The 22775-nt window shown below is 39.6% G+C and overlaps 1 protein-coding gene across 2 annotated transcripts in view; it reads left to right on the top strand.

The window, feature by feature from the left end:
- Positions 1 to 22518, top strand: part of SNX4 (sorting nexin 4) — a 32872-nt gene extending 10354 nt beyond the window's left edge. For both annotated transcript variants that reach the window (XM_064435099.1, XM_064435100.1), the window contains exons 5-14: positions 840 to 887; positions 4925 to 4980; positions 9463 to 9535; positions 11067 to 11128; positions 12596 to 12661; positions 16522 to 16611; positions 17818 to 17917; positions 18663 to 18808; positions 20174 to 20288; positions 20624 to 22518. In XM_064435099.1, coding sequence (XP_064291169.1) covers positions 840 to 887; positions 4925 to 4980; positions 9463 to 9535; positions 11067 to 11128; positions 12596 to 12661; positions 16522 to 16611; positions 17818 to 17917; positions 18663 to 18808; positions 20174 to 20288; positions 20624 to 20671 — 804 coding nt within the window. In that variant the 3' untranslated portion in view covers positions 20672 to 22518. The remainder of the gene's footprint in view (positions 1 to 839; positions 888 to 4924; positions 4981 to 9462; positions 9536 to 11066; positions 11129 to 12595; positions 12662 to 16521; positions 16612 to 17817; positions 17918 to 18662; positions 18809 to 20173; positions 20289 to 20623) is intronic.
- The last annotated feature ends 257 nt before the right edge of the window (positions 22519 to 22775 follow it).

The following is a 22775-nucleotide window of genomic DNA, read 5'->3' as shown; positions in this document are numbered from 1 at the left end:
TACTTTATTACTTTTTTTTTCAGTCAAGTTGTAAGGCTCCTAAGAGAGAATTTCCACCTCTTTGGAACCATCTATTGGGAACTTAATCCGTGTTGGTTGGGAGCTTTCCATAGGAGTAAAGCTGAACTAGTTACCCTGCTGTACTGCTGACTGCAGGGACAGCACTGGCTTCCAGTTCACTCTTTGGATATCCATGGTTTCTTCAGCCTTGTGGTTTGGATCATCCATTCCTCTGTCATGGTCCAAAACTGCTACAATACATTGTCACAGAAGTTGTGCTCCAATTGTCAGCTTAAGCATTGCATTCTGCAGCTTTCAACTTCAGGAGGTGTTGGATAGTTCTTTTTTCTGTGCTTTGACGAGAGATTCCCAAATACTGGACTGAACAGCCATGGTACAGTATGTGGGTGTACTGATGTATGGGAGCTGAAACAGTGGAAAACCAGCAGTACACCTGAGCAGGTGATGGCATGTGCACTGCAAACTGTTGTCAGCTGTATGCTCTCTGCCTTGAGAGGCAAAGGTCCTTGGAGATGCTGGTAATCTCAGAGGCAAAATACGTTAGCTGCTCCTCTTTAAACAAAGCAGTGTGGCTCCTGCTCCCAGTTGATAGATTGAGGTAATTGAAAAGAGGGTTTTTGGGGCGAGATTAGTATGTAAGCACAACATAACAATTGGTTATTCTTAACCCAGATTCTTAAAAAGACATGGGGAGGGTAGCTGAGGCAGAAGCCAGGCATACTGGAGAAGCTCCTTTGATTTAGGCTCTCACAAGGCCTTGCAAAAGCTGCAGCATTCTTAAATCACTCTAACTGAATGTTTTTCTCCTGTATATTTAGGAAGGTGGATGGAAAGAAATGGTGAATGAGACTGGATTTCAGTTGAAGGTAATTACTGTAATTGTTTGTCTCGTGATTGCTGTGACACAGGCATATTCCAGCAAACATGTTTTAGGCTATTTATGAAAGGATGTTTGCTGTAAAAATGAGTTAAAGGCATTGGTTGCTTCATGAATACTTGTATTACAAAAACCAGTGATGTTCTTGGCATGTGATAGGTAGGACTGCAGTTAACTTCTCTAGCAGGCTTGTTACGTGCCTGTGTAATTCTGCTGGTAACGTAGAATCCTTAGGAGCTTTAAAAGTAATGAACTTGAGGCCACAGCAGTGAGTTTTTTGTTTTCTGTTTAATTTAGCATTTTTAAGGGTGGGTGTCAAATTTAGTCTGGTAAGAGGTGCAAGGTGTCAAAAAAAGGTAAACAAAGAGGTCTGAATTGTAGGACTTCTTTGCAAGGAGCAGTTGGTGAAAGGGACTAAGTCAGACAGATTTGGTGCCCTTTAACTGTTTAACAGAATGTGTCTTGAAGTAATACTATCCTCATTGACATCAGTGAGTTCATGGCTGGGTAAGCTGGTGGAAGACTTGCAGGAATAAATGGTCTGAGGTCGTGTGTCTGTACAGGTCAAGAATCTGAGAAGCTGATAGATTGCTGGGCTGTGTCTGGAAGAATTACTGTAGGGGACAAATACTGAGCTTTTTGTTTCATTGTAATGTGATCTGCTCTCATGAAATCACAGCTGAGAACTTGGTAGATTATGAAGAATTATTCTAAATAGTGAGAGCTAAAGAAAATCCCTGGTGCTCTTATTCCCAGTGTCCAAGGGGCTTTGGTACTGACACTCTTGGTAACTTAAGTTGACAATAATTCTCTTCCATCACAGTTGGGTTTGCATACTACTGGTGTTCATAATGCAAACAATGTAAAGCTCTGAAGCTGCATACACTCATAGGAGTTCAGAAAGTTTGTACTGGCAGGGTGTGTTCAGGAGAACACACAGTGGTGTGTTTATGGAAAAAAACTCATGGCAGAATGCTGAGAATATTTCCCTCCCTGAAACCACATTGTAGATTAAATGAGAGACTAGCAAGTCTTGTTTTCCCTCTAGATTTGGTTGTGTATGTTTTCCCTTTCACAGTTCCAGTTTCCTTAGGAAAGAAAAATAACTTTTTGAGAAGCCTGGTAGAAAGAATCTTCCCTTTATTCTACATCTGAGGTATAAACTCTCAATATTTAGCACTACACTGAAAGGAAAACCTCAATTCAGTGCATGTTTTAGACTCAAATTAGACCATTTGTTTATGTTTCTGCTGCCTCTGCTGCATTTAAGCAGGATGTGTTTTTTGTCTGAGAGGGTTTGAACTCTAACTAAACTTTAAATTAGGTATTAATGCAGTGTAGCATGCTATAGCTGAATGTTGATGTTGGAGACTTTGTTTATTCTGCCAGCTCTATCATTAAATCATGCCTTTCCTCCCTCTCAAACCCAGCACTTATTTTTAAGGGATTTTTAATTTAAGGGATTTGTCACTTGGGATTTTAACCCTTCCTGTAGGAAAGAGAAAATTCCCATCTCTCTTTAGTTTACATAAATGATTATGGGATCACAGTAGGCGTTAACTCTCTGAAAACTCCTCTGCTGTACCTCATTTGATGGGTGGTTCATCTCTAAAATGCTTGTGCATGTCACTCTTAAATCAATTTTAAGACTGGACAGATGTTTCTCTAGAAGCCTAACTCTGGTGTAAATGCTCAAAAGTGGTGTGTGAGAGTTACTGTGCTGCAAATGGCAAAAAGGAAATAGCCCTACTGAGATGGTTGGGCACTGGCAGATTGTGCTTCGTGCCTGACAGTGTTTGTATGAACCTACTGAACTGTTCCTTCAGAGCACTGTGTGTGTCTGTGACAGAAGACAAAAACTCGCCCTGTAACTGTAGGGTAGGAAGTTGTCCTTTCTAAGTGTAAAGCTGTTCTATGTGCCTGCTGCTCCAACAGACTCAAATGGCTTTGGTGCCTGCTGTTTAAACAAAAATACAGGGTTCTGGGAAATAGCTGCTCAGAGGGAAGGGCTCTGATAATGTCAATGTATCTGATGTTTGCACTGTGAGAGGATGTGTGAGGAGTACCTGCAGGAGTGTGTGAACAGCCCCAAACATAACTGGCTTGTGTATTGGTTTGTTGGGGTATGGTAGTGGAGATCCAAGACAATACAAGCTTCACAAGTGCTTTTTTAAGCATAAAGGCTGGGACTGTGATCTCCTGCAGTGTTTTGTGTTCCTTGTGCTATCTGGGACATGCTTTCTCATGCTGCCTTGTCTTCCCTTTGCAAGATGTTCTTAGAGAAGTGTCACATGCAGTGGTGACAGTGAACCTGCTTTCTCCCAATGTCAGTCACTCGTAGTCTGGAGGGTTTTGTTCCCTTACCTTTCAGCTTGTGCGTTATGCTTTGTTTTGGTGTTTGGTCATTGGAAGAACAGCTACAGTTAACCTGACTCTGCCACCAGTCCACCACTAAACCATGTCCCTGGGTGCCACATCAACATATCTTTTAAACACATTGAGAGATGGTGACTCCATCACTTCTGTGGGCAGCCTGATCCCGTGTCTGACAATCTTTTTGGTAAAGAAATTTTTCCTAGCATCCAATCTGAACTTCCCCTGAAGCAACTTGAGGCAGGTTCCTCTTGTCCTACTGCTGGTTATGTGGGAGAAGAGACCAACCTCCACCTCACTACAACCTTGTTCAGGAAATTGTGGAAAGCAGTAAGGTTGCTCTGAGCCTCCTTTTCTCTAGGCTATGTATGGTGTGTCTTCTGCTCAGCCCAAATGTAGTGGGAGGTGAAACAGTCTCAGACTGTGCCTGTCTTATCTGTAGATGCTATTACAAGGCCCCTAAAGAATGGGCTCTCTTCTTGTTTTGGGAAGACACTGTGTTCCTTTTACTGACAAATTCAAAATAGCTCTTCATGCTCTGAGTTTTCTGTAACAGGGCACAAAATACTTTTTTGTCATATACCAGCACTAACAAGTACTGCTGAAGCAACTTACTGCTTGCAGCTGTGGCACAGCCTGTTAGCTAAAGGAGTACACTATAGGAAATCTATGCAGCTTGCAAGGTGTGCTGATTTGTTTTCCTTTTGTTGAAGAGAGGGATGTTTTGATCAAAAGTAAACTCCAGCCATTTACAATTGGCTTTTTTCTTTGGTATAGATGAGCCCTGAGCGAGCTGTGTGTAAAATGCATTGTAGGAATGAAGAGTTATAGTGACCTTGACTGAGAGTGATGTGGACTTCGGGGATGAGGCTGAGGTCTCTCATCTGTGTTGGTGTCTTATTAGGAGTAAATACTCATTGCACAGTTTAATATTCAATAAATTGGAAAAAAAAACCCCTCCATCTCCTTAGAAATGTTCAATACTGCTGTTGCAGTAATTAGTAAACCAACATCTCAAAAACAGTCAAAGCAGTCAATTACCTTTTTAATTAAGTATTGAATTTTGTTCTGTAGAGATTTATATATGCTTTACTATAGAGAATAACATTGCACTAAAAAGGGCTTTATTCTGATATACAAATTACATATTTTCTGTAAAGCAAGTCATAAAAAGTAAGAGAACAACATATACAAGATTTTGATTTCACTAGGGAACTGTTCCTGCTAATAAAGAGCATATAGAGGTCACTCTACCACCGATTTTATTTGGTTTGAGAAATACAAAATAGCTGGTCCATATGGTCTTAAGTTACCTAATTGCTTCATGTAAAAAGAATGTGGGGTTGTGTATCCTAAATCCATGATTTGTGCAGCATTTTAAGAAGGCCTATTTCTGTGGGACTTAGATTATACCAGCTTTATTTTAGTGGTTACTGTTTACATCATATTAAAAAAAATAGCGTAGTTTTTTGACTTTTCAATAAAAATATCTGACATTCAGGGCAGCTGGTGTCAACTTGTTCAATGTTTGAAGACTTAAATATGCCATGAAGGCAGGACGTTTTTCTGATGGTGCTGCCAGAAGGCTGAGATTTTTTTGTCACTGAAATTTAATTGCATTAAATTAACAAAGCTTTTTTTCCCCTTTTTCAGGCAGATTCCAGATTAAAAGCTCTTAATGCAACATTCAGAGTGAAAAACCCAGACAAGTAAGATTCCACATCCTTCTTCCCTCCCTTTCCTTTTTTCAGTTACTACTATAACTTCAGGTGACAGAATATTCTCTCTTCAGTATAAATTCAGAAAAGAAAAATTATCTTTCTGCGCTTCAGATCTTAACAGGAGCCCAGTAAAGAGGTAGTGTGAAAATAGTTGATAAATCCTGCCTCCAGAAGCAGGAAGCATTCAGAAAAATTCCATCACTTAATATAAAATGAGTATTTCATTTTAGCTAGACTAAAACGAAGGGACAAAAAGTCCCCAAAACCAGACTCTGAAAAAACCTCTTAGTATTTGTTTTCAAGAAATCTTTCCAAGCATGAACAGAATACAGATTGATAGTAGGTTTTTCCAAAAGTCTGCTCGTGTACAGCTCTGGATGCACACACCCTGGTGTTGCAGTTCACAGTTCTTTCCAAGCTGCCAATTTTCACAGATGCTTTTGGAAGTCCAGAGGTCATTTCAGCTCTGTTGCAGTTTACAGAGCTCTGGGACAGGCACTCGAGCATGTGCTGGATGGAAAAGCTGCTCAGAATTGTCAGTGTATATAGTGGGAGGTTCATCACACCCTTGGTGATGTGGGAAGGGTAAAATGGGAGTTTCTGCTTCTGCAGTGGTTTAGAAGCATCAGTGTGCAGTGATGGAGCCAAGAGATGCTGCTGTTTGCCATCCACAGGCCGTGGAGACCTGTGCAAAGTGCCCTTCTGGGTGCCCTTGCTGTCCAGCAGTGCCACCAGGAGATGCTGCTTGGGGAGAGCCCCTGTGCTGACTGCTGGCTGTGCCACAGAATCTGTGGGTACTGTGTTAAGCATGTCAGAGGGTACATGCCTTTCTGAACCTCTTCATAGACTTAACCTGTGAATTGGTCCAGTTCCTCTTTTTTTACTGTGCTTGTTTTATGGGCCTTCTGGGGCAGCCAGGAAGCTTTTAGCCAGGGTTTAATATAAATAGTAACATTCATGAATGAGATTGGACGACAGCAATTCTCTGTATCTGCAGGTGAAAATGGTTTCTTGTTTGAATGCTTCACCCTCAGTCATCTTCCTCTGTGGCCAGGAGGAGTTCTCTTTTCCTGCTCTCACAGCAGGTAAACTGCCAGCAGTCTGACTGTAGGCACAGGTGGGCAAGACTGTTTAGGGAGCATCCTTGTTAGCTTTTGAGGTACCAGTGTTTCAGAAAGCAAAGCTGTTATGAGAAGTAGCTTGTTAAAAAGCAGAAAAAGGGTTAATACAAGGAAAACATGAGGAAAGAGCTTGTAACAAAAACAGTCCTTGAGTGCGTGTGCCTTGGTAGAGCTTTCACAGTGCTTGAGAGATGGGACATGTTTTCTGTTGTATTCTGCCAGCAACCTAAGTTCTAAATTGCACTTGAGGATACAAACTGTTTAATAAATAACTCATGAGCAGAAGTTGTTTGTCTGCCTTTTGCTGTAGCATGTGTGGCTCTAACAGGAGGCACAGTGCCTTGCTCTGCCCAGCACACTGGTGCTTGAGCTGCCTGCAATGTGATGCTGGCCCCTCTGCTTTACCTTTGGTGCTTTTGTGTGGCTGGCTGGTGAAGTGGTTCAGCAAGCTCACCTTGCTGAAACAGAAGGTGTGACTTGACTGCTGTGTGCAGTGTAGGCTTTCAGGCTCCTGGGCCAGAGGTTCAGGTGAGGAGCAGCTGCAGCTCCCAGTCAGGATTGCCATGGAGCTTGGCAACATGAGGAGCTGCATGCAGCTGAAACAAGGCTGCTCTTCGAGGTCAAATGTGGACTGAAACTAAACCTTCTCCTGTGGGAAGTGATTTGTAGTTTCAATGGTGGATTTAAATGGTGATAAAAATATGGTATTCTGGTACTCAGAGGTAAATTTGTATGTACTGCAGACCCCTCTGATTTGGCCTCATGGCACTCATCCTTGCTTTCTCTTTCTGGGCTTTAATCAAAACCATAGCTTTTGGGTTTTGGTGGAAGATTTCTTTAGAAAATACAAAAGCCTTTCCTAAGGCTTTTAAAAATATTTTTAAGTAGCTCTCTGGTATTTTCTGTCTGGTTATTCAGATAAGTGGCTTGTTTTTTAGTGAACAGTTCTGTTCTTGTAGTATCTCTCTTCACAAAAGAGGACAGTGGCACTGCCTGCCCTGATGCAAGAAGGATTACTGCTAAGTAAAATGCACAAAGTAAATAACTTACACTGAAATGCTGTCTACTGTAAAGGATTATTTTTTTTTCTTTGCTAATATCATAAAAGATATTTTTGAGAGACCTGCTGGTGTTCCTACACCGATGTGACCCAATCAGTTCTTCATTTGTCTCAGGTTCTATTTAATAGCTCAGTTAAGTATCTAGACTGTTGCTAATGTTGCAGAACCAGTAAAACCAAGTGAAAAGTGCTAGTTTAAAAAGCCTCAATTACTGAGTATCTCTTGTTTCACACTTCTACTGTTAGGATACACTGGAAAGTAAACATCCCTTTGTGTGCCTCACTGAGCTCTGTTTGGAAATTACTTTATAATTATGTAACTTTTTTTTTACATGAGCAATGAATAGGACTTAAGCAAATAGTTGAGAAATAAACTTTTGATCTGCAACACCACCAGTCTCTTAAAACCAGTTTTTCCTGAAAATTATATTTGTAAAATTTTCAGCCTTCACGGAAAATTGGGAAAAAATAGCAGCACTTTGGTTTATGCTTTTATGAGACAAAATAGAAGACAGCTTGATTCTAAAGTAGTAATTTAAATTTATTTTTTTTTTAATTGAGGAAGAATTGGTCTGAGAGAAGATGTATTGCTGCTGAAGGCCAGGATACTGAAAGTCCTCCTAGGTTTCTGACTCTGGTCTTCAGGGAGTACAGCATTCCTAAAAGATTTCTAGTGGCAAAACAGGATAAATTAAAAAAAAAAATTGTTATAAATTTCTGTAGTGGAAAGGGGAGTCTTCCTGAGCTGCAGGCATGCTTTTTAATCTTTTGTTTTTAGTTCAATTATTTCAAATATCTTCACTGTACGTGTCTGCAGCTGTCTGACATGCAGCCCTGGTGCATATTTTATAAAGTGTAAACTGAAAAGATTGCTCTCTAAATCCCACTGTGCAGATCAGTGACTACATTTTTTTCCCCCATACAGCTTCTCTGCTAACCTTTAAATCTTTTTATGTACTTTAACCCTGTATGTGTCATAATGCTATAAAAAACCGCTTCTTGGAAATCAAAAATATTAGAAGTCATAATAAAGCTTTTACTTCCTGAATGTAAGGATGGGAATATTTTAGGGGAAGACTTCCTGACAGGGGAGGAAGAGGTGTTAAATGAAAAACCCTGGAATTTCATAGTTGGTCACCCAAAACAAGTGACCCAACTCATTTCACTAAGACCTCTTGGGTACAAGCTATTCTGAAATACAAAGCCTGACTGTGTGCCTGTGGTGGGAGGAGGGATGACTTTTTTTTTTAAATTCTTGAACATCAACCTGGAACACTAATGTCAGTCTCCTATTCCTTAATTTTAGTTGCATTCTTCTGTGTGTATTTTTAGATCATTGTTTAGTAATTTAGGTAAAGCTGTTTCTGGCTTCCCATCTGGATGAAATAAATACATTCTTGTGTACCAAAGTAGGTCATGAGTAGACTTGTGTGTAGTAGGGAGGGTGTATGTGTACACAAGAGGCTGTTGCTGTGGTTTAATTGGTTACCTGTCACTAGCAAAGCTGTGGCAAATGATTCACCTTTGGTATTAGCAAGAGGTAAAGGTATCAGCTTAAATTGCCTCTGAAGCCTAACTGGGTTGGCTGATAAAATACCTCTTCTCCAGAAATGACAAGCCAGCAGTATGCACAAGTCACTTGCAATGGCTTCCCTCTCTGCTACCTCGTTGAGATGTAGTGATTTGATGGCCTTCAGCCATACATGGCTCTTGTGCAGGTACAAGTCTCACTAGGATTTCATATGTTACAGTTACTGTACAGATTAGTCTCAGGGGAAATGTAATTGTGAATGCTTCCTTGAACCCCTGAAAAGCTGTGCCCAAAACTGGATAGAGGCAGCTTGAAAGTAAAGTATCTTTGTCAAGTCAGAAATGTAAACATGCTTTTATTGGGAAATATGCTTCAGCAGATTTTGGCTTTGTATTTGTTTGAAGCTTTCCTATTCACTAACCCTTGCTTTTATAAATCCCATTAAAAAACCCTAAAAATAAAACAGTGATGTAATAACTTCAGCTAACTACTCTTATTTCATAAAATTTTATCTCTTAATTCAATCTGAGCCTTCAACATTTGCATTTAAAAGACCAGCCATCATGCAAGTGTTGGGATGTTTGTTCACTTGAGGGAAATTAAACTCAGCAGTCACTTCTTTAGGAGTCTTCAGCTAATTCCACTCCAACACAGGCCAGGCTGTGCTTGCTGGCTGCAGGGTTGTGGCTCTATTGTGCACGCTGTGAAAGCTTGCTTTCATGATGGCTAATGATGTACTATCTGTTTCCTGCTCCCAGGAGATTTACTGAGCTAAAACACTACAGCGATGAACTGCAGTCTGTCATATCACACCTTCTGCGAGTCAGAGCTGTGAGTATTTCCCATGTGTGTCGTGACAAATAGTATGATTTATTTATAAGGCAGTATTTCTTGTTTAGTCAAGAGAAGTGGTATATGTGTTCTAGAATAAGGGCAGTTTTGCCTGAGGGAGTCTGTCTCCGGAGTGTGGAGCAGGAGACAGCAAGAGGTGAGGGCACTGGCTTTGTGCAGATTTGGGAGGGGGAAGGAGTTCCAGATCTGATGGCTGGGTTTGACAGTGCTAATCTGCCCCATCCTGTGATAGTCACGCATCACAGGGAGGTGCTCTAGAGAGGGTTGAGGTGTCTGCTTCTCTCTACTCAGCAGACAAGTTGCTTTTGCTGGATGTTTGGTTTGAGAAGGGCCTCAAAACACAGTTTTCTGGTCAGACATGTAATGAGCTTGTAGTATGAATCCTTTACACTTCCCAGTATGTATTTTCTTTTTTTTGGCTCATTCATTGATCTGCAATGAGTAATAATCTTTATGATGATGACAACAATTATGTAATGCATTAAGATACTCTATGGGTTGAGAGTGGAAGGTTGTTATTTTTTTAAAGGCACAAAAAGGAAATAAGAAAAAGAGAAATTACAATTCCAATAATGAGAGCATAGTACTTCTTTTTAGTATGTTCAACAGGGATTTCATTTTCAATGGACCTGTGTGGCAGAGAGGACAGTAATGGATTGCTCTGCTAAACTCAGGTTCCTGAGAGAATTAATAACTCTCAAGAGTGGTGTTCTACAGACAGTCCTGTTTTCACAGAGCTGTGTGTGAGAGATCTGTTGGGCAATTTGTTAATGTTTCCTTTTTACTACTGCTGTGACAGATATCATAATAACAATGGTAGCTCTTGCAGAACTTTAATCTCATTCATTGGTACATCACAATTCCAAGGGCATTATCTGGATTACAACTCACACTTCAGAGTGTACACGTGTCTTTTCTTCTGAGGTTTTGCCAGCATTGTAGTGCTGGCTGCAGCAAGTACTGGCACTCCAAACAGGTGACATGACCTCTAGCTCAAGCAGTGATTTCTGCAATGGATAGTTCATTTCCTTTCCCTCAGTTCACTCAGCTGGGTGGAAAAGTCAAGTCACTTGTTAGAATTTTACTGAAGGTTTCCCTACAGTATTGATGTCAAGATGGACTTGTGACTTGCCATCTATAAATTAAACAAGTGTGTGCATAAATTGGGCATTATTCAGATAAAGTATGTCTTATATTTGGTTATCAAAAACTGAAGGGAGCTTGATTATGGTTTCCACAGACACACAGACATATCCTGTCAATGAACACTTCCAAAGATAGATTTGAAATGCTACTTTTCAACATAGCCTTGATTGTGACTTCAGTCTTGCAGGACTTAATGCTGTTGATTTTTTTTTTTCCTTTCAGTAGTTGCTTATGTTAGATTTAAGCCTAATCTTGTTTACCTGTGTAAGAACATTAAGGCTTTAGCTCAGAGTATGTATGTGGGTTTTCACAAAGCAATTGCACTTAATGTTGATGACCAAAACCTGTCTCTGAAATGTTTTAGAGGGTGGCAGACCGGCTTTATGGTGTCTATAAAGTCCATGGCAACTACGGAAGAGTATTCAGGTAAGAGTTCATCCAGTGTTTAAATACATGCATAGTTATGGGGAGAGAGAAGGGAATTTCTTGGTTTTGTTATGCTTTTGAAAAGTTTATTTGAAACATTTCATTGTCTATCTTGAAAAACCCTGTATTGCAGTGCTAATGAGATTTCTATGCTGCATGCAGAGATTGCCTGATCTGCTGAGCTAAGTCTCTAGTGGAAGACTACAGCTTTTTGCTTTGTGTACCAGACCTTTGGGCCTTCTGCTGCTGTGTTGGCATTCTGTTTCTTCAGAAAGTAACTCGTTATGCTTCATGCAGTTGTCTCTGAAAAAGCTCTAGGTTCTTTTAATGGATAAAATTCAACAATTATATCTATCCAATTTTAGTAGCTTTTAGAAGTGAATTTGCCAATCGTTTTTTTGATTTATATGAGGGAATTGCATGCTCAAGTTTTCCATCTCACTGGAGAATTCAAGAATCTAAACTTCTGGTTAAGGGAAACCTCCTGCTTCTACACACTGTTCAAGTGCTAAATTTAATTCTCTGGGTTAATGGATTGCAGATGTCTTTCTCATTGGGGGTTTTAAAATGAAATTAGGTGTAGTTCTGTAACAACACAAAGACAAATATCAACATCAGCAGAGTGGAATGTTTATGAAAAAGTGAAGGACAGAATAGATGCATTACACATAAATTATTCGAAATATAAGCAGAACCTCTTTTTTCCTTGTAAAAAGAGTTGTGGGTGTAATTCTTGTAACTAAGAACTCTCATAAGGTTTCTCAAAGCTGAGAATACAATTAAAATGGCAGAGTACATACCAGGATGTCCAGAACAAGTCTCTTGCTATCTTTTTTGTAGCTCTGTTTCTTTCTTTATTTAAGTAATATTTCTGATGTAAATAGGTAGTTGAGACAATTGCAAGTTGGATTTTTTTTTTATAAGTAGAACTAAACAAGAGTCTGCTATGAAAATATAAAGCTACATACATCATATAGTTTCAGGAGAAGTAAAATGCTTACAAAAGTCAAATTCACCCTTTGGTTTTTGGAATGAGAGGCTTCTGTCTTCTATCCTGTAAGTTTGGGAAGCTTAGTATGTTCTTGGTGAGCCCAAAATGTATTTCAGAAAGTTCACCATTGTAGTTGTCCCTTGTCCCATGTACATTAAGTGCTTGGTGGTTTGGTTTTGTTTGTTTGATTTTGTTTTGAGTTTCAGCTATTTAAACAAGATTATGCTCAAAACCCATCCCAAACTAACTATATTTGTGACTGTGAGTTTAGGGACAGTTGTTTTACAGAGTGCCATAAATGGCCTTGTCACATTGTTAGTGTTGTTCCTTAAAGAAAAAAAACAGTTTGACCAAGTCTAACTTTGAGGCAGTTTCCATTCAGGTGTCACCTGGAAAGAAACTATATACAGGATGCAGCTTATTAACTTCCCTTACCCTTCATGTGTGATGTTGTTTCTCGTTTGTTTTTCCTACAGTGAGTGGAGTGCAATAGAGAAGGAGATGGGGGATGGGTTGCAGAGTGCTGGCCACCACATGGATGTGTAAGTACTGACTGAATATCTGATAGTTTGATGTAAGCCAGATGTGGAACTCTCTCTCTTTCCTCTCTTTTCCCTCAACCCCAAAGTACATATGAGTACCAAGAAAGTTGGGGGTGCATTGTTTTTAGGTATACAGTGTTTCTGTGCCTTGGATGCAGGCACAGTTTTAGCATCCATGTACTGTATTAAGTAGCTCAAAAAGCCTCAGGAGAACCAGAGGGGTTTCTTTTTTTATTATTATTTTGAAATCGTAGAAGTGTTTGGAATCCTTCCAGTTTTTCTTTTAAGCTACTATGCCAGAAACTAGTGGAATACAACTTTAATGTACTAGAGACCTGATGAGATCCATTTGGTTTTGATAGCAGCATTTTGTACCATGCAGTAGATGGTACACAGATTTGGACTTAATTACAGGGAGTCAAGAAATTTAATTAATCGGCACCAAAACTCCAGTGGATTCTTGAAACAAACACTGACTGGATATAATAAAGTAAAGAATCCTCTCTTTTTGCATTTTTAGAGTCATTTGGCAGAGTATGTGAAGCACAGCTTTCAAAATAAGAGTCTGGCACTTGGGAGTGCTCACAGAAGTGGTATTCTAAGCTCATAGTTTCTGCTTTTCAGGTAGTCACATATAGCAAGTGAAACAGCATTTCTTACTCTGATTCCTCTTCTCTAATCCCACACAACAGATAAATAACAACTCCAGCAAGAGATGGAAGGTGTTTGACACTTCTTGCAATATTTTTACCAATAAAGTATAATTCCTGTGGAAACCAAGTTCTTGGGTTTAGTTTATAGGGCAGATTTACACACTGCTGCCTGATTGTTATTGGTGGTGTCAAGTTAACAGGTTAATTGTTACTGGCCTTGCCAAGTGGAAAGGTTTGAAGAGACCTGCCCTCAGCTTCTTTAGAGTAATTCTGCTTTTAGCAAATCTTTAAGAACCGGACCACTTGTGAATAATTTATTCACAGTTCTGTGTTTTGTCTAATGGGGTGGTTTTCTTACAAGAAAAGCTGTAATATTTTCATGGCAGAGGGCTCTGGTGAGAGCACAGAATGGACAATGCATTCTGTTTTCAGAAGAAAAGTAATTGAAGTAGGGGTGGAATACAATGTTAAGCACCTACCGAGGTAGGCAGGAGTTGAAGAGATTGTGAAAACTTGGTATGGTGTATGGAGTTGAGGAATCACACAGAGGTTTTCAGTGGTTAGATACACCACACCAAAATGTCAAACAGCTGGAGATGCATAACCAATTAAAATAAGTTTATCTCACTTCTCAATCAGGAGGCTGAACCCTCTCACACATCCATAATATTTAATACTTCTGTCTGTAACACAGGGCTAAAGATCCAGTGTAATGGCAGTGGGTAACTGCTGTTGTGGGTAATTTTACTCACTGCATGAAGTCTGAAGTAGCTTCCATTGTCTGTCATCTCTGCCAGAGTGCTCTGGCACTCTTGTGCAGCAGTAGTCCCTTAGTGATAACAATCCAGCAAGAAGCAGCAGTTGTGAGGTTAAGGAACTCATTCAGTGACCATGTGGTCTCCTAGCAGTAAGGTTCATATCTATAATCTTTTAAAAGTATAACTTACCAATTCAGTTACCATTCCCACAACATCAGGTGGGAATTTATTGAAACAAAAAGCTACTTCTAGAAGGTTGCCTTATATAGATGTTAAACTTCAAAACTAATTTAATTGTTCTCTGTCTACCCCATATGCTGTAGTCTTTACTAGATGTTTGTTTAAGCTTTTGAGTTGTTATTGGTTAGTATGGTCCATAACTGCTAAAAGTTTGGAGAAGACACCCCAAAGCTTCTCTGGGTGTGTGCTTTATTACAAGATAAGGCTTGCTAAAGTGACAGAGAATGCTGAGAAGTCTGGAGTGAGTGGCTATAGCTAGCATTTAAAAGATGAAAGAAAAAAGTGCCAGACCTTTAATTTCTGTCCTTTATTTCATTAATGAGTGACCCTTTATGTCTGTATCAACTAGACTGTCATTATATATTGAACCAGTCTAAACTAAAGCAAGGGTTTAGTTGACAGCTTACACAAAGAGTGAGACCATGTCAGGTACCTTTAGAACTTATTGCAATGTTTCTCCTTAACACTTTCTCTAGTTTGCCTAAGTTTTGGCCGTCAGAAATGTAGCTTTTCTTATTACATTTTTTTTCCTCCCAAATCAAATTCAGTATAAAAACCTGCCTAGGTAAAGTAGGATTTTGTTTGATGAAATTTTTTGGTTGTTTGTTTTTGAAGTTCTTTTCTGAGAGTTGATCTGCCACAGATGAGCTCTAGCACTGCTCTAAACTTAGATCTTACTTGAAAATGAAATGTGGTCCATCTGCTGCCCTGAGAAATCTAACCACTATACTAAAATTATTGCACTGCAGAACTTAAAATAGGGTAAGTCATTTATGACCTTTGTGGCTGCAGGATTTTTTCAGAACAAATGTATTTTTCAACAGTATTGGCTTATTCCTTATGTTGATTGATAATATGAACTCTTGCTCTCCTTGTTCTTTAATCCCTTCTACTTAAACTGGTCTGCTGTTGCTGACCACTTCATATGTTATATTTACTCATCACCAAGAGCCTTGGTAGGGCTTTTCCTGGGTGTGTCATGTCTTTGATTTCACAGAGCCTCAAAACAACTCATCATACTTGCAAACTTCCCAAATTCATGTCACTGGTTCCCTTTCAGCTTCAGACTCTGCCACTTCTTCCACAGAGCTCTTACTGGAGAGGCATAGGGAGAAAAGAGAAAAAAGAAAGATTCTGCAAAAACTTGAAAGCCAAGAGGTGCTATAATTAGCATTTGGGTCACGTTGTGCTGGTTACTAGAGAATAATGGACATATGCTCACTTCAGAGAGCCTGCAGGTGTGTGAGATTGCCACATAGCTGAGAATCCAGACTGAGTTAGCAGAATAGATGAAGGTATTTGTGTGGGATCTCATTCATCCTGGTTATCTCCAGTGGCACATGTCCTGAGTGCCAGGCTACAGAGGAGTCTGATTTCTGTGCCTGTGCCAAGTGAGATGTGCAGATAGCTGTAGCCTGTCCCTGCAAATCTGTCCAAGACAGTCACCTTGGTTAGCAAGAACACATTAAATACTGTCAAATAAGCAGTATCAACTGGAAAAATAAAGTGTTTTTTGCCACTTGTAACCTAAATAACAAAACTCTTACTGAATGCAAGAGCTGCAGATTTGGTCCAAGCCCTTGTACTTCAGATTTCTCCCTAAAAGGAGGGTTAAACTTCCTGTTGCTGTGAATTAATATGCCTGACTTAGATAGCAGATAAAGCTATAGACTTCGAAGGAGCTGAAGGGACCTAATGTTGTGGTGGTGTTCAGGGCACCCTGAACTGAATGAATAACTCAGGCTATGAAAGCAGCTTCTGCTTTTCAGAAGGTGTGATGTTCACATTCCTGCTCCTTAATGCTTTATGCCTTGAAGGATTTCTTTTGCATCATGTTTTTTTGGTTTGTTTTTTTTTTGTCTTGGTGCTGCCTATTGAGAGTCCACTGAAGAAAAGGAATAAATTGGGTTTTTTTCCTTTAAGAAAAGCTGTCTCATCTTCAGCAGGAGACTTATGATAGGTTTTGTACTTGTCAAAAGATTCATTGTACAATGAATCAATGTACCAACCAAAGAAGCAGGCCCGTGGGAATGTTGATATTAGCTGATTCAGAGTTTTAATTAAAACAAAGAAAAAACCCATTTTGGAAGTGCTTTTTGCTGTTTGTCATGGGTGTTTCTGTCAAACAGGTGTTCTCTTGTTACTGGATGTGTATCCTTAAAAGTTAAATTAATCAGCTTTACATTTAACTGTGGCTGTTTTTCACTAGATATGCAGCTTCTATTGATGACATTCTGGAAGAAGAGGAGCACTATGCAGATCAGCTGAAGGAGTATCTCTTCTATGCTGAAGCACTGCGGTATGTGCAGAAGTCTAGAGCTCACAAGGAAGCTGTAGTCATTTTCTCTAATGTGATGTTGATGTTTAATTTAGTCTGGTATCCTCTTGTGCTCTCTGAGAAGAGGAAATAAGTGTTGTGGAGTCTCCATGTTCTTGTTTCTTATTCTGCTTACTTGTACTCCATTGCCGTGTGAGTGGCAATACAAATTAGAGCTGCTCTGATCAGTAGTGAAAAGACAGGAATGTTAGAATCTGTATGCTACAGAAGAAAATTCTGTTTATTCCTCTGGTTCCACTGTTACCTTGGCTTTTGGTGTAATAGTGCCCCAATGTGTTGAAAGCTCCAGCTTTCAAATGAGATAGGCCAAACAGAGCTGTTACAGCCATTACAAATTCCAGGAGCTTTCAACATGCCCAGCATAACGTTCATCTGCTGCACAGTCTTGTGCATTGAAATACCAGCTTTTTGTTTTATGTTAGTCTTTGTCAGTCACCCCTAACAAGCATGGACACAAAAGCCAATTGCTTTATGCTGCAAGGCTGTGCCTAAAGCTGTTGTGCTTTATGAGGGTTGGCTCTGAACCTCTTGGAGAGGTCCAGCAGTGAGTGGGGTTGGCGAGTGCAGGGGCTGCTGTGTGGGAACCTGGAGCACTGGTAGCCTCTCCTGGGAGACAAATGTGCATCTGGCTGTGCAGGACGGATGTAGCATCATCAGCCCACACAGGACTGGGAGTTACTGCAGGTGGTCAGAGGAAACTCCTCTTTTCCAGATGAAAGGCACTGTATGAGTTCTAGAAGCAGTTTCTTGTTTCATTGTTTAAGAAAGAAAATGTGATGAATTTTATGATTGATTGATAGATTGCTGCTGTGACAGGCACCATCTCCAGGTATCTTTTGTCAAAGCTGTGATATTTCTGTAATGTATTTTCAATTAAATTGTTTTACTGTGGTGTCCTTAAGGAGGTGGTAGGGCTTGTATTGCTGAGTGTATCTTGGAATGAGTCTATAAAGAGAAGCAGAATGCAGTTGTGATGCAAGCTTGCTTAACTACAGCATTTGCAGAGTTATGCAGTCTGTGATAGGGCTGTTGAATTTGGGCTAGATGAATAATTAGAGGTGCTTCCTGTCAAAAAGCAAACAAAACATGATGTTATTTGTAAAGTGTAAATGGAAGGAAATGTAGCAAAACAAAGTATTTAATGCCAGATCTTTCATTACTTTTCAGGGCAGTTTGCAGGAAGCATGAACTGATGCAATATGATTTGGAAATGGCTGCACAGGACTTAACATCTAAGAAACAGCAGTGTGAGGAGCTGGCAACGGGAGTAAGTATTTTTCCACTTTCTTCTCCAAGATACCCCTTTCTGAATTTATTTTTCACTTGAGCCAAGTTACTTAGAATGATATTTAAATGGCACCAGCATGCTGGCTGCTGCTTTTGAGAAGTGGTATCATATGAGCTGGAGACATGTGAGGTTTAAAGTAACTTGGTTCTTGGAGACTTAGTTTGTGCCAAATGTCCTTTATTGAATACTGAGCAAGTAGAAGGTTGCAGTAAATATGACTGGAGCAGAATAACACTGTCTATAGACAACTCTATCCTAAAGATGAAAATGTTGGGAATTCTGAAAGATTTCCTTTGCCTTTTGAACAGTGGGTGTTATTGATTTGTTGTGTTAGTCCATTTTATATGGGAGATAACATTACCTAAAATATTATCTGAAAATGGCAACTGACAGTTTTAGAATTTTTAATGTTGCTCTTGGATCTATTGATCTTCTTTGTGGAATGCCTTTATGGTTTTTGTTTCTCTTAGTTTCTTTCCTACTTCACTGGGAAGGCTGCTCTGAAAGTTCAGCCTTGTCAGCCTTAAAGTGTTGGAACATCAAATTACCTCCTCCCCACTTTACTTAGTCTAACCTGAGTCACCAGAGCTACTTATCAAGTAATAAAATGGAAATTAAAGCAAAAAAACAGCCAAATAGTAAGCACAAATGCAATAAAAGTCACCTGATGTCCTGTGGCTGTGCTCAGGATGTGCCAAACCTAGGGTATCCTTGTTTTTTGTAGACTGTGAGAACCTTCTCCCTGAAGGGGATGACCAGCAAGCTCTTTGGGCAAGAAACCCCTGAGCAGAGGGAAGCCAAGATAAAGGTTCTAGAAGAGCAGATACAGGAAGGAGAAGAGCAACTGAAGTCTAAAAATCTGGAGGGCAGGTAAGTGGACTTGACTGTTTCAAAGAAAACACCGGGCTTGTCTTAGCAAAAGTCCTTGACTGGATGCTCTTGAAGGTGTTTGCATTTTATAAGTGTTTTTAATATATTCTTGGTGTTTATGAGCTGTCTATAAAAGCTCCTGTCAGCTGCAAGTTGTGAAATAAAGTGCAGTACATGCAGTTAGCTTCTGGTCTGAGTGTATGGCTTATGTAAAACTTGATGACTTTCCCAGTTACTGAGCCCACTCTAATGGCTGACTTGCATGCTTTTATGTTCCACTAGTAATATATTTAGCAGGTGGGCTTGGAGGTCTGCAGCTGAATAGGCTGAGACTCAAAGGCTGATTTGCTTCAAGTACAGTATTTAGTTTGGTTTGTGTGTAAGGGTGCTGAGCCCATATTCTGCAACTTCTCCTGTGGGGGACACCTTACTCCAGTTTGAAAGAGATTGGAAGGTCTGGGGAGTTGTGTTTGGGTAACTGCTTCTTGGTGCTCTAATGAAAATTTCTTCAGGTATGCCAAAATTAAAAATAGGAACTAATATTCTTAAAGCAATGGGATTCTATCAAAGCATGTCTGTCATATAACATAAGGAGTAAATGTGGTATCTTCTGTTATGTTAGCATTAGAGCTGGAAAGGTAAGACTAGTTCATGAATAGTTCAAAGCAACAAGACACTCAGTAAGTGCAATATCTTAATCATTTTGGCAGATGTATTTGAGATGTGCTTTTGTAGCTCTGGAAGCAATTTTTGAGTGAATGCTAGTCCAGCACAAATGAAAGTAGGAATTACAGATATATGCCTCCATTTTAGCTAAGGAGACCGGACTACACATCACCAAACCAGCAAAATTAATTTCTGAAGTGAATTATCCAAGTTAAATTTGCATTGTAAATATTTGTTGTACTTGACTGTCTCACATCCTGACAAACAAGTGAGTTTTCACATTGAAGAGATAAAGATTCTGACTTGACAATTGAAAAAGAAACCTGCAGTGTTGTGTGCTGAATGTTGGCATGAAGATAATTAATTACCCCAACAGAATCTGAAGGAAATAAAGTGTATTCTGACTTATGCTGGTTCTACGGCAGTGATCCTTCCTGGGGAAAAAACACCAAACCAAACAAACATCCTAATGTGTCCTGTGAAACTCTAGGTTAAAAACCTTAAAAAGAAGGTGGACAATTAGGTAGTGGTGCCAGTTGTAAAATGAGGGGACTGAAGGATGCGTAATATTTGCAGGACTTGGTTTACTGACTGAAAGATGGAGCACTTTGTTGTACACAGCTTCTCTGCTGAGAGTTCAGAGCTGAGGGTGCAACATGTAAAACACTTCCTAACAGCAGTCATTGCTTCAAATTTCAGAGACTTTGTGAAAAGTGCCTGGGCTGACATTGAACGGTTTAAAGAGCAGAAGAATCATGATTTGAAGGAGGCACTCATAAGCTATGCTGTTATGCAGATTAGCATGTGCAAAAAGGTACGTGTGGCTTGGGAAAGGCTGGCCCAGAGTGTTTGTCCTGTCAGCAGGGGGGAAGATGCCCACTGTCAGTGACGGGGAACATGGCAGTCACAGAAGACAGGAAGTCACCACCATAAAACCTCCCACATAGTCCATCCTCTTGAACTCAGTGACATGTTAATGTTGAGATATATATATAGATCTAGTGTGGTGCAATTTCAATGTGGGCTCTGCCTTCTTCTGTGAAGTTCTGTGGGACTTCTTTGTAGAGTCTTCTGTTGAAGAAAGTTGTAGATGAGGTTTGCAAATAGAGTGTATTCCCACCTATTGATTTTTAACTGTTCTTTTAAAAGGGAATTCAGGTTTGGACAAATGCAAAGGAATGCTTCAGCAAGATGTGACTATCTGGAAATGAATTCCTCCTCCAAGTGCCAGAGAACGGAAGCACAGTGTATAACACCAATGTTATATTGCTACATGACTTACATACAAATCATGAAATAAATGTAATTGTTAATAAAGGATGAAAAAGGACATGTTGTTAAATGTTTAGCCCTGGCTGCCACTTCTGTGGCACATTTCATATGTGGTAGCAAAGAATGCAGGGGTAAAAGAGTTACTGAAAACTACAGCTCTGTATTGGGACAAAGGTATTGGGAAAGTTATCCCAGAAAGTATGAACTAAACTGTTCAGAGACTTGTGAAACACCATGCTCTGTAATGTGTAGATCACTTCCAGATGCCCTTCTTTCCAACCCTTGCTGGTTAGAATTTTAATGCTCAAGGGTGCTTTGGTTTTATAATGGGGCACACAGTTGTGTTCTCGAGGTCTATGCCATAAGAGGACAAAAAATGAAATATTGTAATGCCTAGAGTTCATATTTAAATGCCTTTGCATGTCCATAGAGAAATATGTTTTTCCAGAGTTCAGGTTAAGCAGTCTCAAGCTCCTGAGATGTTTGAAACTCTCTACAGTAGAGGTGTTGTACAGTGGTTTGATAACAATATTCTGCATTTACTGGTTCCCACTTCAGTTTTGATACGGGCATTGATTTCTTACTAAACTTCTTCCTGCAAGTAAAGGTGACTGGTGATCCAGCTGAGCAGAAAAACCAAAGTCAAAGCTGGTAAGAAGCAGATGCAACTTCTCTTTGGTTGTTTGGAACCTGTTTACACTTGGTGTGAATCTGGCCTGTGGCACCTGTAACTGAAGGGGTTTGGTTCTTAAACAAATAGTTCTTAATGAAGGTGCTGAAATAATAAACCTGGTGCAGCTTTTGTCATACTTCAGAGCAGTGATGTGCAGAACCCATAAAGAACCAAGGTGTCTGTTTGGCCCTTGTAATGATGTTTCAGTGTGTGTGAGTGTGTGTGAATGTGTGTAATATACACACCTGTATAACAGGATTTGCAGTTACGGGATTTGCATTAAATATTTCCAATTATAAAAATCTCTTACCACTGTCTAATACTGGGCTTTTTCTACATCCTTACTGAAAGTTCCTGAAGTCTTGTGGAATTTGTCAGACTTGATTGGTAGTCCTGAAGGAAACTTTGTAATAATCTGTTGAAAAGTGTATTTAATTATTTTGGATTATAACACTATCCAGATTTTTTTTTGTAAGAGATACTCCCAAAAGTCCTTAAATGTTCTTTTGATAAAACTATCTAAATGTATTTACTGGTATGTCTCATGTTATTTTTGTCTCTTCAACCTTTCTTTTCTATAAAACCATTGTGAAGAATGCATAGGTCTGGTGCACACTACAGCTTAAAACTCTGAAGTAAAGTGCTGGTACTCTGAAAACCTGTGTTGGCTTTTCCAAAGCATGTGACAGTGACATGCCTGGCTGAGGGATGTTGATGTTGGGCACAAAGAGGTCTCTTCCTTTAAACATTGGAATAACATTGTTCCGTTCAGAGGTTGCAGTGTCCAGTTCTGATGCAGGCTGAAGGACTCTCACATTCCAAACCAAGAAGTTGCACACTTGATGTATTCAGTAAACCTTCTAAAAGAGTGGTGCCTTAATACAATACCATGAGGCGCTCAGAGTAGGTATTTTTCATGCACTTTGATTTTTGGTAGATCTTTCTGGTGCCTCCTTCCACGTGTCACTTGCTGTACAGCTCATTAAATGTATTAGTATGCCTTTTTTTTCCTTGCTAGTTGTACTAAAATTTAAGAAGGGAACAAAACAGTTCTTGTAAGTTTTGTGCCAAATAAGATAAATAAAATTGCTCTTTGATATTTTTGTTACATTGTTTTTTTTTTTTGTAAAAAACTCTCTTTCCTACTCTGGAAACTGCTGTTGGATTTCTTGGATGTGGTTCTTGTCCATCTTAGCTTTCAAGTGGCCTCCAAATTTGGGTTTGAAATTTGGTGAATTGTGCACAGCTTTCCCTTTAGTAGGAGCATAATGCTAAGGCCAAAATTAGATGCTTGCTACAAGTCAGTTGTCTGGATTTCATGTGTGTCTCCATCTAGTTAAGAGAAGATGCTTTTGA

Source organism: Passer domesticus, chromosome 10 (assembly GCF_036417665.1).
Source record: "Passer domesticus isolate bPasDom1 chromosome 10, bPasDom1.hap1, whole genome shotgun sequence".
NCBI classification, from domain to species: Eukaryota; Metazoa; Chordata; class Aves; order Passeriformes; family Passeridae; genus Passer; species Passer domesticus.
The sequence above is the reverse complement of the archived record's forward strand: the minus strand, read 5'-3'. Positions and strand labels throughout refer to the sequence as shown.